The 14,645-nt window shown below is 38.5% G+C and overlaps 1 protein-coding gene across 1 annotated transcript in view; it reads right to left on the bottom strand.

The window, feature by feature from the left end:
* LOC123241759 (zinc finger protein 420-like) overlaps positions 1 to 14,645 on the bottom strand; it is a 63,231-nt gene that overhangs the window by 28,676 nt on the left and 19,910 nt on the right. Inside the window, exon 5 of the mRNA XM_044669311.1 lies at positions 14,636 to 14,642. Within this exon, the coding sequence (XP_044525246.1) occupies positions 14,636 to 14,642 (7 nt within the window). The remainder of the gene's footprint in view (positions 1 to 14,635; positions 14,643 to 14,645) is intronic.

Genomic DNA, 14,645 nt, shown 5'->3' with positions numbered 1-14,645 from the left:
TCAATCTATTGTTATTCCTGTTACCATCTCCTGACCTGAGGAAATTCTGTTTACCTACATGGATGAGAGAAATTCAACCTAAGTGATCTAAACTGCTAAGTTACCTCTGCAAGCTCACTTTGCAGAATTTGGTGAGTAGATCACTGGGTCACATACCCTGATCCAACAACTTGCTCTATTCATTGACCAAAATGGTTTGGCGTGGCTTTAGAGTTAAGTAGCTAGAATTAGGGAGGTTTGTGGGGGATTTAGATAGAGAGGTAGATAGAGTAGCTCCAACTCTATTGGAGACTGAAGATACCCTTGCAGGTCAGTGGATTCTCGGATAAGTATGGTGTAGTATAGAGAGAGGGGGTCATATAGTTTTTTCAAGCTTTGGCTGAGTAAAGCAGTTAGGAGTTTGGAATCTTGAGGAAATAGGCAGTTGGTTTGTGTCTCCCGTGGAGGAAGGTTGTCTAATCAACTGAGCTGCTTCCTTACCTATCTGTGCAATTGAAATTTAGCCTAGCTTTGACATATTTATTTAAGAAACTGTTATTTTGGATAAACCCTTTATATCTTCCTTCCCTAATTTATTTCCTACCTTCCCTCCCTTACCTTGTATGTCTGTGGAGTTAATAAGGAGAGTAATTAGAGAGGAGTTCAAATCTGTGAAGGGTTAATTGTTATTTGACAGTTAATTGTTATTTGACATATAAAGAAACTAGTCAGTCATCATTTATTTTATAAGTTGAATTAAAGGCTGGTCCTTACTCAGACTCCATCTTTGCCTCCCTTCCCCCACCTGAGGTTCCTGAGACAACTGTTAGGGCTTCCTTTGAACCACTTTCCTGACACATCAACTTTTTTTTTTTTTGATTTTTTTTTAACATTTATTAATATTCATTTTTAACATGGTTACATGATTCATGATCCACCTTTCCCCTTCAACCCCCCCCCCCGCACCCCCCCACCCTTGGCCGATGCGCGTTTCCACTAGTTTTGTCATGTGTCCTTGAACAAGACCAATTTCCAAATTGTTGGTAGTTGCATTGGTGTGGTAGTTTCGAGTCTACACCCTCAGTCATGTCCACCCCGACCCATGCGTTCAAGCAGTTGTTTTTCTTATATGTTTCCTCTCCTGCAGACCTTCCTCTGAATGTGGGTGGCGTCTTTACCATAAATCCCTCAGAATTGTCCTGGGTCATTGTATTGCTGCTGGTACAGAGGTCCATTACATTCAATTTTACCACAGTATATCAGTCTCTGTGTATAGAGTTCTTCTGGCTCTGCTCCTTTCGCTCTGCATCAGTTCCCGGAGGTCTCTCCAGTTCGCCTGGAACTTCTCCAGTTTATTATTCCTTTTAGCACAATAGTATTCCATCACCCGCATATACCACAGTTTGTTCAGCCATTCCCCAATTGAAGGACATTCCCTCCTTTTCCAATTTGTTGCCACCACAAAAAGCGCAGCTATGAATATTTTCGTACAAGTCTGTTTATCTATGATCTCTTTGGGGTACAAACCCAACAATGGTATGGCTGGATCAAAGGGCAGGCATTCTTTTATAGCCCTTTGAGCGTGATTCCAAATTGCCAGCCAGAATGGCTGGATCAGTTCACAACTCCACCAGCAATGCATCAATGTCCCAATTTTGCCACATCCCCTCCAACATTCATTACTCTCCCCTTCTTTCATTTTAGCCAATCTGCTAGGTGTGAGGTGATACCTCAGAGTTGTTTTGATTTGCATTTCTCTAATTATTAGAGATTTGGAACACTTTCTCATGTGCTTATTGATACTTTTGATTTCTTTACCTGAAAATTGCCTATTCATGTCTCTTGCCCATTTATCAATTGGGGAATGGCTTGATGTTTTATGCAATTGCTTTAACTCCTTGTATATTTGAGTGATTAGACCCCTGTCAGAGTTTTTCATTATAAAGATTTTTTCCCAATTTGTTGTTTCCCTTCTGATTTTGACTATATTGTTTTTGTTTGTACAAAAACTTTTTAGTTTAAAATAGTCAAAGCCATTTAATTTACATTTTGTAATTTTCTCTAACTCTTGCTTGGTTTTAAAGTCTTTCCTTTCCCATAGATCTGACAAGTATACTATTCTGTGTTTACTTAACATGTTTATAGTTTCCTTCTTTATATTCAAGTCGTTCACCCATTCTGAATTTATCTTGGTGTAGGGTGTGAGATGTTGATCTAGACCTAATCTCTCCCATATTGTTTTCCAAATTTCCCAGCAGTTTTTGTCAAATAGTGGATTCATGTCCCAAAAGTTGGGCTCTTTGGGTTTATCATACACTGTCTTGCTGATGTCATTTATCCCCAGTCTATTCCATTGATCCTCCTCTCTATCTCTTAGCTGACACATCAACTTTTAAAGATAATAAACCCTTTTGTGTTTCAACAGACTTATTAGTATAATTTATCTGTTAGTTATTTAAGAGAGAGGAGAAGAGGGAAAGAACCAACATACTCTGGGCTTGAAAGGAAGCCAGGGTATCCATCTTGAAGGAAGGTGTAACTTCAAAACAAGTCCCTTCCTGTGAAATTAACTAAACCCTGTTTGTTAATTTCAGTTTAGTCTATTTCCCTCAGCCTGTGTTTGAGTCTAAGTCCCAGTCTGTAAAGCCTGCTGTTTGTCTGTTTAGTTTAATTTCTCCTCTTCCTGAAGATCTCTGTTTCCCTTCTTTGTTATACTCCTGACTTCAGCCCTATTATATCCTGAATCTCCTTAATCCCAGCCTACCTGTAACCTAGATTACCCACTTAGCAAGTCTCTGACAACCTCCTTTCAAATTCCCTTATCCCACACACCTTTCCTCAAATTACCCCCATTACAATAGTTGTTGTTAGCCTCAGCCCTTAGCCCTCCATCCTCACCCTATCTTGATTATCTACTTTATTAAACCTGTTTCATTAAGATCAAGAAAGTCAGATTGTATTTGTAAGATTCCAAGGGATGAGAGTAGTCATCTTGCTCTCAAGGCCTGGCAAGATTTAACATCTACATACTTTATTCCACCAACATCTTTAATGAGAAAGATCCACATCTTTCAGTGGCCATTGCATTTGTTGTCTTAGTTTCTGATTCTGTATTATCTTCCCTTCCCAGCAAGAAGTCTGAGTGAAGAGAGCAGGCAGTTCATTATATAGCGAATTAAAGCATTTTGCCCTGATGCTGTTGTTAACTTTTCTTTTAGGTTGTCCTTCCCTTCTGTCGATTTTTATTCTAAATCTCTTGTTCTCTCTTTTGTTGTCTTTGGGGAGGCTTGCCCTGGAAGATTCTAGTTTACTGTTTTCTTAGCCCCAAGATTCCAACAATCTAACAAAGGAAGACAATATAGAAAAGAGGGATGAAAAGAGTTCTGTTTGGAGAGAAGGTACCCCTATCAAGGACTTGGTGGAGAAATCAATCAGAGAACACCCAAAAAAGAAGATCCATGTGAAAAATAAGATGTTTGAGATTTCCTTTCTCCAGGAAAAGAGGTTTGGAGTTCCTTACCTCACCCCCTGGGGGTGCTGGATGGATGTGGGAGGTCTGTGAAGGAAAGAGGTTTGGAATAGCATCTCCTGAGAGTGTGAGTCAGGGAATTGACCAAAGATCAGTTATCAGTCCCTAACAGGTCTGCCTTTCTTGGCTGAGAACCTACATGGTGAATATTAGGCAGTAAAGAAGAATAACTCAAGAGATCTTAGAAGAAAAAAATATTCATAAACTCTTGGGAATCTGAAAAGGCATTAGAGAGAGCCAGAAATTCCTCAAATTATTCGGAAGTCAAATCCTAGAATAAAGGAAGTGAAATGGACAAACATCTCATTCCAGGCATATTGGCAAACACACATTGTACATAGAGCAGGTTGGACATGAAGTGACCTCTCCAGATGATCAAGTTATATTCAGATCTGGCCAACTTCTTTATATGGGCCATCAGCAGGCCTCTTTTACCCAATCCCTCGAAGCTTCTTTGAATTTTCTTGAGTTCTAGGTGTATGATTAGATAATTTCTTTCTCAGAAAGAAAATGCCATCTTTTTTTTGGTATGAATTAGCTCAAACAAAATGCAAATTGATTAAATATTGCTTTCTTATTGAATAAAGAAACTCTTTCTTTTTCATCATAGTCATTCTTATTTTTGTGCCATAAAATATGATTAAGAAATATATGCCATATACAAATGAAAGCAAACATAAAGCAAAGGTTTGGCTGTCACCTATCCTACCCAGAGGAACCTCAAGGCCTGAATGTGACAACAGAAAGGTTTCCTTCATTTGATTGGAAAGCATCCTAGATCACTCAGTCAAGTTCAGATTGTAATGAGCATCTCTTTAGGACCCTCCTCATGTTTTCATCCAGATAAGACTTGGTTTCTGTCATACAGAAAACAAACTAGATTTTTTCTTTAACTTTGTTCTCTTTTAAGGAATCATGCTGAACTTTCTTCCCTCCATTGACCAGATTCTCACAAACTCTTCACAGATGTTGCTTGAGAACATATCCCTTGTAATTTGTGGGAAGGAAGAACTTTCACCTCAACCTCCCTATCTTCTCTGCCATAGATCCAGGCACTTCTCAACTAGACTTTCTCCATGATTTCATAGGGAGACACATTCCATAACGTTATGATTAAAAATAGATCTGGAGGCTTATTACCCAATTCATGAGCATTTATTAGTAAAGCGAGTCTGACAGAAGCAGAGAAAGGTCTCAGCCTTTCTAGATCTCGTTCTCCATTCAGTGAGCTCAGGCTTGGCTTGCCAGAGATCAAGAGACCAGAAAAGCTCAGAGAGAAGCCCCCAGCTCAGAGAGCCAGTCAGTTGCAGAGGGGAGGTACAAAAGGCCCCTCTCCTTCCCTCACTTGCCTTTTACATTCCCGGCTCCTCCCTCGGTGCTTACATTGTGCTGGTTCTGGCACTCTCACTCTCGGGACACTCCCCCTGACTTGGGCTGCCCCGGGACACAGTGGCAGGCCGGGAATCAGACACGTGACTGGGTCACCTACATCCACTGCTGCCTGGGGCACCTGGGACCAAAGCCCAAGATAAGTTCCTTCACACACTAGATAGAAACTCCTCAGCATTGCTCAGGAGGGTCTTGGAGCTGCTTTGCTCAAACCTCCATTGGGCTCTTAGAGACTCAGCTTCTAGTGCTGACTCTGACACTGACAAAGGGTGGGGCCTTTGGGCCCCTCCCTTCTCTGTGTGTCAGTTTCCTCCTATAATTGACCAGAGGTGGGCTCTTCACTCTGATGTGGCTTTCAGCCCTGTGTCCTCTGACTTGGCCTGCTCTAGGAGATGGTGACATTCAAGGATGTGGCTGTGGACTTCACCCGGGAGGAGTGGCGCCTCTTGGCCCCTCCCCAGAAGGAGCTGTACAAGGAGGTGATGCTGGAGAATGCTCGGAACCTGTTCTCTGTGGGTAAGGAGCCCTCTCCCTGCTGCCCAAGTCTGCCCTCCAAGGGAATATGTCCCTCAGCAGTAGGCAGGGTTGGGAGCAGTTTTCAGCTATGAGGAATGGAAAAGTGTTCCTATGCTAAGTCCCAGAGCCAGGGACCTTCTGCTACCTGGTTCTCCTGTCAAAGGACTTTCCCTTGTGTAATGGGACCTTAGCGATTCCCTTTGTTGCTCCTGAAGTCTGAGATCAACTCCATTTTGGATAATCTCAGACGTGGAAGTAATCTCAGAGCTGATTCCATCTTGCCTTTCCATGGCCTGGAATTGTGTCTCCCAAATATATCTGGGAAAATTGTTTAGGCGAGATTTCCTCCAACCCTCTTCCTCTCTAAGGTAGATCTATTATTGGGAATAATTTTCTCTTTAACCAGCATAAAATCATAGCTCACAGATCCTCGGTACCATTAGTCTTCCTGCTTTTGCCCTAATCCTCCAGCAGAACCTCTCAGACTGTGAAGGAAGGAAGAATCATTTATAATGAACTGCTTTTGGCCAGGTGCTCTGTTGAGGGTGTTTTCTGTAACAGTACAGCTCTTCTTCCTCTCTTTCATCTTCCTAATTCAGAGACACAATTATCCCCAATATAAGGAAATAGAGATTTGAGTAAGTGGTTGTTCTGAGGCACCCACATAGGAGTGGTGTGTGGCCAAATGTAAACTGAGGCTTTCCTACCTCTCAGTTCAGGTCCCTGCCTGCTTCCCTTCTAGCTGCCTCTAATTTCCAGAGAACAGAAAACTATGGGCTGAGTCCACCCTTCTCTGGAGAAAATGCTCCAGAAACAAATATTCTGTTTTCAGATTGATTCACTGCAATTCTTTACCCTCCTCTCCCCACCCTAAATGCTCTGGAGACTTTCCTCCAGCAAGCCCTGGAAGCTCACATAGGCACTGCTTACTCTCCTGTGTCATTGTCAGGACAAATGAACTGGCTGAGAGACAGAATTAGGCAAACAAGGATTGTTGAGTTCCCCAGGAGCAGAGCCAGAATCTCCTTAAGAGAACAGTCCACAAGGCTCAGAGAGGGAGGAGCAGGCAGTGCAGGGGGTAGGGGTGGTGGGTAGGGACAAAAACCAGATCCCTCAAGGTTCCTGTGTCTGGGGCTTCAGACTGACCCAGAATACTGACTCTCAGACCCACTTTGGGAGTTTAGGAATTTCTGCCAGAATGGACCTAAACAGGATGAGTTGGAAGGGCTGTTGCTCATTCCAGGTTGCTCAGCAGGATAACAGGCACATCCTACCCTGGGCTTCTGCATCATAGACACTGAGGGGTGAAATAGGCAAATGAAATAAAATAACTGAAAAAGGTAACAAAACTGAACTGCACTGAGCTAGCTAAGGGAATAGTGAGATAACAGTTGTAACTGACAGGTCTCCCTGGGGATTAAATCAATAAATACAGTTAAAATGGTTAACACAAGGATGACATCTGGGATACACAGTGTATTTTTCCATGGTTCCATGATTCATGTTCTTTCCCTCTTCCTCAAACCCAACCACCCCAACATAGCCGAAATACAATTCCACAAGGTTTTACATGAATCTTTGATCAAGACCTATTTCCAGCATCTATTCTGATAATCATGAGATTTTTGTTTGTTAGCTTCTTGATTTGGTCAATTATGTGGATGGTTTTCCTAATGTTGAACCATCCTTGCATTCCTGGTATAAATCCCACATGATCATGGTGGATAATCCTCTTGATCACTTGCTGGAGTTTATTTTTTTTAATAATTTTTAGTTTTTAGAAAAGTTATCATGGTTACATGATTCATGTTCTTACTTTCCCCTTCCCCCCTCCACCCCCTTCTCCCCTCCCCCATAGCCGATGTGCATTTCCACTGGTTTTAACATGTGTCAGTGATCAAGACTTATTTCCAAATTGTTGATAGTTGCATTGGTGTGCTAATTTCGAGTCTACATCCCCAATCATGTCCGCCTCAACCCATGAGTTCAAGCAGTTGCTTTTTCTTCTGCGTTTCCTCTCCTGTAGTTCTTCCTCTGACTGTGGGTAGCTTTCTTTTCCATAAGTCCCTCAGAATTGTCCTGGGTCATTGCATTGCTGCTAGTACAGAAGTCCATTACATTCTATTTTACCACAGTATATTGGTCTCTGTTTACAATGTTCTTCTGGCTCTGCTCCTTTTGCTCTGCATCAATTCCTGGAGGTCTTTCCAGTTCACATGGAATTCCTTTAGTTTATTATTCCTTTGAGCACAATAGTATTGCATCACCAGCATATACCACATTTTGTTCAGCCATTCCCCAATTCAAGGGCATACCCTCGTTTTCCAGTTTTTTGCCACCACAAAAAACGTGGTTATAAATATTTTCATGCAAGTTTGTTTATCTATAATCTCTTTGGGGTTCAAACCCAACAATGGTATGGCTAGATCAAAGGGCAGGGCAGGCAATCTTTTATAGCCCTTTGAGCATAGCTCCAAATTGCCAGCCAGAATGGTTGGATCAATTCCCAACTCCACTAGCAATGCATTAATATCCTTATTTACCCACATCCCCTCCAACATTCCTTACTCTCCCCTCCTATCATTTTAGTCAATCTGCTGGTATGAGGCGATACCTCAGAGTTGTTTTGATTTGCATTTCTCTAATTATTAGAAATTTAGAACACTTTCTCATGTGCTTATTAATACTTTTGATTTCTTTATCTGAAAATGGCCTATTCATGTCTCTTGCCCATTTATCAATTGGGGAATGGCTTGATTTTTTTATACAATTGATTTAACTCCTTGTATATTTGCGTAATTAAACCCCTGTCAGAGTTTTTTGTTATAAAAATTTTTTCCCAATTTGTTGTTTCCCTTCTGATTTTGGGTGCATTGTTTTTGTTTGTACAAAACCTTTTCAATTTAGTATAATCAAAATCATTTATTTTACATGTTTTAATTTTCTCTAATTCTTGCTTGGTTTTAAAATCTTTCCATTCACAGAGATCTGACAAGTATACTCTTCTGTGTTCACTTAATTTATTTATAGTTTCCATCTTTATATTCAGGTCATACACCCATTCTGAATTTTTTTTTGGTGTAGGGTGTGAGATGTTGATCTAAACCTAATCTCTCATATTGTTTTCCAATTTTCTGAGCCTTTTTTGTCAAATAGTTGATTTTTTGTCCCAAAAGTTAGGGTCTTTGGGTTTATCATAGACTGTTTTGCTGACATCACTTACCCGAAGCCTATTCCACTGATCCTCCCTTCTGTCTCTTAGCCAGTACCATATTGTTTTGATGACTGCTGCTTTATAGTATAATTTAATGTCTGGTACTGCTAGGCCACCTTCCTTCACATTTTTTTCATTATTTGCCTTGATATTCTTGATCTTTTGTTCTTCCAAATGAACTTTATTATAGTTTTTTCTAATTCAGAAAAGAAGTTTTTTGGCAGTTTGATAGTTATGGCACTAAATAAATAAATAAATTTGGGTAGAATGGTCATTTTTATTATGTTAGCTCACTCTACCCACGAGCAATCAATGTTTTTCCAATTGTTTAGATCTAGTTTTAATTGTTTGGAAAGTGTTTTGCAGTTGTGTTCTTATAATTCCTGTATTTGTTTTGGTAGATAGATTCCTAAGTATTTTATATTGTCTAGGGTGATTTTAAATGGTGTTTCTCTTTCTAACACTTGCTGCTGTGATGTGTTGGAAATATATAGAAATGCTAATGATTTATGTGCATTTATTTTGTATCCCGCAACTTTGCTAAAGTTGTTGATTATTTCTACTAGCTTTTTAGTTGATTCTCTAGGATTTTTTAAGTAGACCATCATATCATCTGCAGAGAATGATAGCTTAGTCTCCTCCTTGCCTATTTTAATGCCTTCAATTTCTTTTTTAATTGCTACTGCTAGTGTTTCTTGTTTCACTCCTGATCTTATGGGGAAGGCTTTTAATTTATCTCCATTGCACATGATGCTTGTTGATGATGTTAGTTATATAATGTTTGTTATTTTTAGGAATGGTCCTTCTATTTCTATACTTTCTAGTGTTTTCAATAGGAATGGGTGCTGTATTTTGTCAAAGGCTTTTTCAGCATCTGTTGAGATAATCATGTGATTTTTGTTTGTTAGCTTCTTGATATGGACAATTATGTGGATAGTTTTCCTAATGTTGAAACATCCTTGCATTCCTGGTATAAATCCCACCTGATCATGGTGGATAATCCTCTTGATCACTTGCTGGAGTCTTTTTGCTAGTATTCTATTTAAGGTTTTTGCATCTATTTTCATTAGGGAGATTGGTCTGTAGTTTTCTTTCTCTGTTTTTCATCTACCTGGCTTTGGAATCAGTACCATATTTGTGACATAAAAGGAATTTGGTAGGACTCCTTCTTTGCTTATTAAATCAAATAATTTGTATAGTATTGGGATTAGTTGTTCTTTGAATGTTTGATAGAATTCACTTGTGAATCCATCAGGTTCTGGAGATTTTTCATTAGGGAGTTCTTTGATGGCTTGTTCAATTTCTTTTTCAGATATGGGATTGTTTAGGTATTCTATTTCTTTTGCTGTTAATCTAGGCAATTAACATTTTGTAAATATTCATCCATATCACCTAGATTGCTACCTTTATTGCCATATAATTGGGCAAAATGGTTTTTAATGATTGCCTTAATTTCCTCTTCATTAGAGGTGAGGGTCTCCCTTTTCATCTTTGATACTGTCAATTTGGTTTTCTTCTTTCCTTTTTTTTATTAGATTGACCAGTACTTTGTCTGTTTTATCTGTTTTTTCAAAGTACCAGCTTCTAGTCTTATTTATTAATTCAATAGTTCTTTTACTTTTGATTTTACTAATTTCTCCCTTGATTTTTAGTATTTCTAATTTAGTTTTCATGTGAGGATGTTTTTGTTTGTTATCTAGTTTTTTAAGTTGCATGCCCAATTCATTAACCTCTGCCCTCCCTAATTTGTTAATATATGCTCTCAGTGAAATAAATTTTCCCTTAGAACTGTTTTGGCTGCATCCCATAGGTTTGGGTAAGAAGTCTCATTATTGTCATTGTCTTCAATGAAATTATTAATTGTTTCTATGATTTGTTCTTTCACTAAATTATTTTGGAGAATCATATTATTTAATTTCCAATCAGTTTTTGAGTTGCCTGTTCAGGTTCCCTTACTAATTATTATTTTTATTGCATTATGATCTGAGAAGGTTACATTTATTATTTCTGCTCTTTTGAATTTGTTTGTAATGTTTCTATGCCCCATTACATGGTCAATCTTTGTGAATGTACCATGTGCAGCTGAAAAGAAGGTGTATTCCTTTTTGTCCCTATTTATTTTTCTCCACATGTCAATTAAATCTAATTTTTCTAGGACTTCATTTACCTCTCTTACCTCTTACTTATTTTTTTTTGCTTTAATTTATCTATATCTGAAAGAGGAATATTTAGATCTCCCACTAGTATGGTTTTACTATCTATTTCCTTCTTGAGCTCTGCCAGTTTCTCCTTTAGGAATTTGGATGCTATGCCATTTGGTGCATACATATCGAACACTGTTATTTCCTCATTGTCTATACTGCCTTTTATAAGGATGTAATTGCATTGGACTCACATAAGACTCACAGTCAGAGGAGAGAAGGGGTGGGGCATTTTGGTCCCTTATTATTGATTATTCTAATCAATCATAGTGTCCCTGATTATCTCAGCTATATAACCAATGGCTGGCTTCAATTCTATGATAGATATCTCTTATCCTGTCAGTTCTGTGCTCCCCCAAACTTGTAAAAGGGATCTATCCCTTTCCTTAGGGTTGGGGACATTAATAGAGGCAAGTTCCTGACCCCTTTGTATTGACAGGAAGCATTCCCCTGCTTGTCTTCCTTAGGGAACTGCCTCAGTTCACCCTTTGGTTAAATTTCACTCCCAAGACCTGCAAATGTGAGTTCCTCAGTACTGGACAGGACAGTAGTTGTTATCTAATGAAGAGGAATCTGAAGTATTTTTTAAGATAGAGAAATGCATTTACTTATTGGTTTTTGTAGAATATTTTTCCATGGTTCCAAGATTCATGTTCTTTCCCTCTCCCTCAAACCCACCCACCCCACCATAGCTAAAATACAATTCCACAAGGTTTTACATGAATCACTGATCAAGATCTATTTCCATACATCCCTCTATCAGATCTTGATAAATGAAACCAAAAAATAAATAAGAAAGAGTTAAGAGAGGTGAATGAAATCCTAGAAAAATTAGAGTTAATAGATATGTGGAGAAAAAATATAGGGACAAAAAGGAATACACTTTCTTTTCAGTAGCACATGGTACATTCACAAAGACTGACCATGTACTAGGGCATAAAAACATGGCAAACAAATGCAAAAGAACAAAAATAATAAATGTAACTTTTACAGATCAAGTTGCAATAAAAATAATAATTAATGAGGGTACATGGATAGGCAAATGAAAAACTAATTGGAAATTAAATAATAAGATTCTCTAAAATCAGTTAGTTAAAGAACAAATTACAGAAACAATAATTTAATTGATGAGAATGACAATGATGAGAGATCATACAAAAATATATGGGATGCAGCCAATGCACTACCCAGGGGAAAGTTTATGTATTTAAGACTAGAAACTGGTACTTTGAAAAAAGAAAAAAATTGAAAAAATACTGGTCAATCTAATAAAAAAAAGAAAAGAAGAAAACCATACTAACAGTATCAAAGGGAAACCTCACCTCTAATGAAGAAGAAATCAAGGCAAATCATTAAAAAATATTTTGCCCAATTAGATGGCAATAAATATAGCAATCTAGGTGATATGGATGAATATTTAAAAAATATAAATTGCCTAGATTAATAGTAGAAAAAATAGAATACTGAAATAATCCTTTATCATAAAAAGAAATTGAACAAGCCATCAAAGAACTCCCTAAGAAAAAATCCCCAGGACCAGATGGATTCACAAGTGAATCCTATCAAACTTTCAAAGAACAACAAATCCCAATACTATGCAAACTATTTGGCATAATAAGCAAAGGAGTTCTACCAAATTCCTTTTATGTCACAAATATGGTACTGATCCCAAAGCCAGGTAGCACAAAAGCAAAGAAAGGAAACTACAGACTAATCTCCTTAATGAAGATAGATGCAAAAATCTTAAATAGAATACTAGGGGGCAGCTGAGTAGCTCAGTGAATTGAGAACCAGGTCTAGAGATGGGAGGTCCTAGGTTAAAATTTGGCCTCAGACACTTCCCAGCTATGTGACCCTGGGAAAGTCACTTACCCCCTATTGCCTAGCCCTTACCACTCTTCTGCCTTGGAGCCAATACACAGTATTGGCTCTTAGACGGAAGGTAAGGTTTTAAAAAAATAATAGAATACTAGGAAAAAGACTCCTGCAAGTGTGATCATGAGGGTTATTCATCATGATCAGTGGGATTTATGCCAGGAATGCAAGGATGGTTAATTATTAGGAAAACCATCCACATAATTGACCATATCAAAAAGCAAACCAATAAAAATCACATGATTATCTCAATAGATGCTGAAAAAGCCTTTGACAAAATACAAAACCCATTCCTATTGAAAGCATTAGAAAGTATAGGAATAGAAGCGCCTTTCCTAAAAATAATAAACAGTATATATCTAAAACCATCAGCAAGCATCATCTGCAATGGGGACAAATTAGAAGCCTTCACAATAAGATCAGGAGTGAAACAAGGATGCCCATTATTACCTCTATTATTTAAGATTGTACTAGAAACACTAGCAGTAGCAATTAGAGAAGAAAAAGAAATTGAAAGTATTAAAATAGGCAAGGAGGAGACCAAGCTATCACTCAATGTAGATGATATGATGGTCTACTATAAAAAATCCTAGAGAATCAACTAAAAAGCTAGTGGAAATAACTTTAGCAAAGTTGCAGGATACAAAGTAAACTCATGTAAATCATCAGCATTTCTATATATTTTTCAACACATCTCAGCAGCAGGAGTTAGAAAGAGAAATTCCATTTATAATCACCCTAGACAATATAAAATACTGAAGTATTTTTGAAAGAAAACCCAAAGGGAAGAGATCATTTGATTCCTGAACACCCTGAGCAACAGAAAAGCAGGAGGAGTGAATAATTGAAGACAACAGTAGCAGCAGAGGAGCATCAGAGAGACCAGAAAGAGGGTTCTTTTAAAAACTACCAACACGAAAAGAGGGAAGAATGGAGAAACCCTGTAGGGGTAAAAGTGAAGACAAAGACAGAGGGGATCCTGAGAAGAATCGTGTGGCGTCCCATCTGCTCCAGGAGAATGCTTCTTTTGCTGGACTGCAGGACCACAGGGGAGAAGAAGAGGTAGATACAGAGAAGACAGGGACATCCTCAGAGCATCTGGAGGACCAGGAAGTTTCCATTCCAGCTACATTCAGCACCTGTTCTGCCCCAGGCCCTGTGCTAAGCTCTGGAGATTCTCCAAGAGGCAAAAGAGAATCCTTGCCCTTCAAGACCTCAAGGTGCAGTGGGGGAGGGAGACAATATGCAGACACATGGACACAAAGCAAGCTCTAAGAGAAATAGGGAGGAATGGAAAGAATGATGGCACTCTGAATAAGAGGGAAGTTCAAAGGAGTCATAACTCTGAAGGAACATTATTCCAGGCAATGGGGTAAAGCCATTAAAATGCCTGCAGCTACATATTAATAAGGAGCTAAATCAATTGTTCAAAAAATCAAGCCATTCCCCAACTGATAAATGAATAGGAAATTTTCAGATAAAGAAATCAAAACTATCAATAAGCACATGAAAAATGCTCTAAATCTTTAATAATTAAAAAATTGCAAATAAAAACAACTCTGAGATATCACCAGCAGATTGGCTAAAATGATAGCAGAGGAGAGTAATAAATGTTGGGGGGGGGTGGCAAAATTTGGACATTTAATGCATTGCTGGTAGAGTTGTGAACTGATCCAACCATTCTGGATGGCAATTTGGAACTATGCCCAAAGAGCGCTAAAAGAATGCCTGCCCTTTGATTTAGTGGCAAAAAATTTGAAAATAAGGGAATGCCCTTCAATTGGGGAATGCCTGAACAAATTGTGATATATGCTAGTGATGCAATACTATTGTGCTCAAAGGAATAATAAACTGGAGGAATTCCATATGAACTGGAATGACCTCCAGGAATTGATAGAGAGTGAAAGGAGCAGAGCCTGAAGAACATTGTACACAGAGACTG

This window comes from Gracilinanus agilis, chromosome 3, assembly GCF_016433145.1.
Source record: "Gracilinanus agilis isolate LMUSP501 chromosome 3, AgileGrace, whole genome shotgun sequence".
NCBI classification, from domain to species: domain Eukaryota; kingdom Metazoa; phylum Chordata; class Mammalia; order Didelphimorphia; family Didelphidae; genus Gracilinanus; species Gracilinanus agilis.
This window is presented reverse-complemented; position numbering and strand designations above follow the sequence as displayed.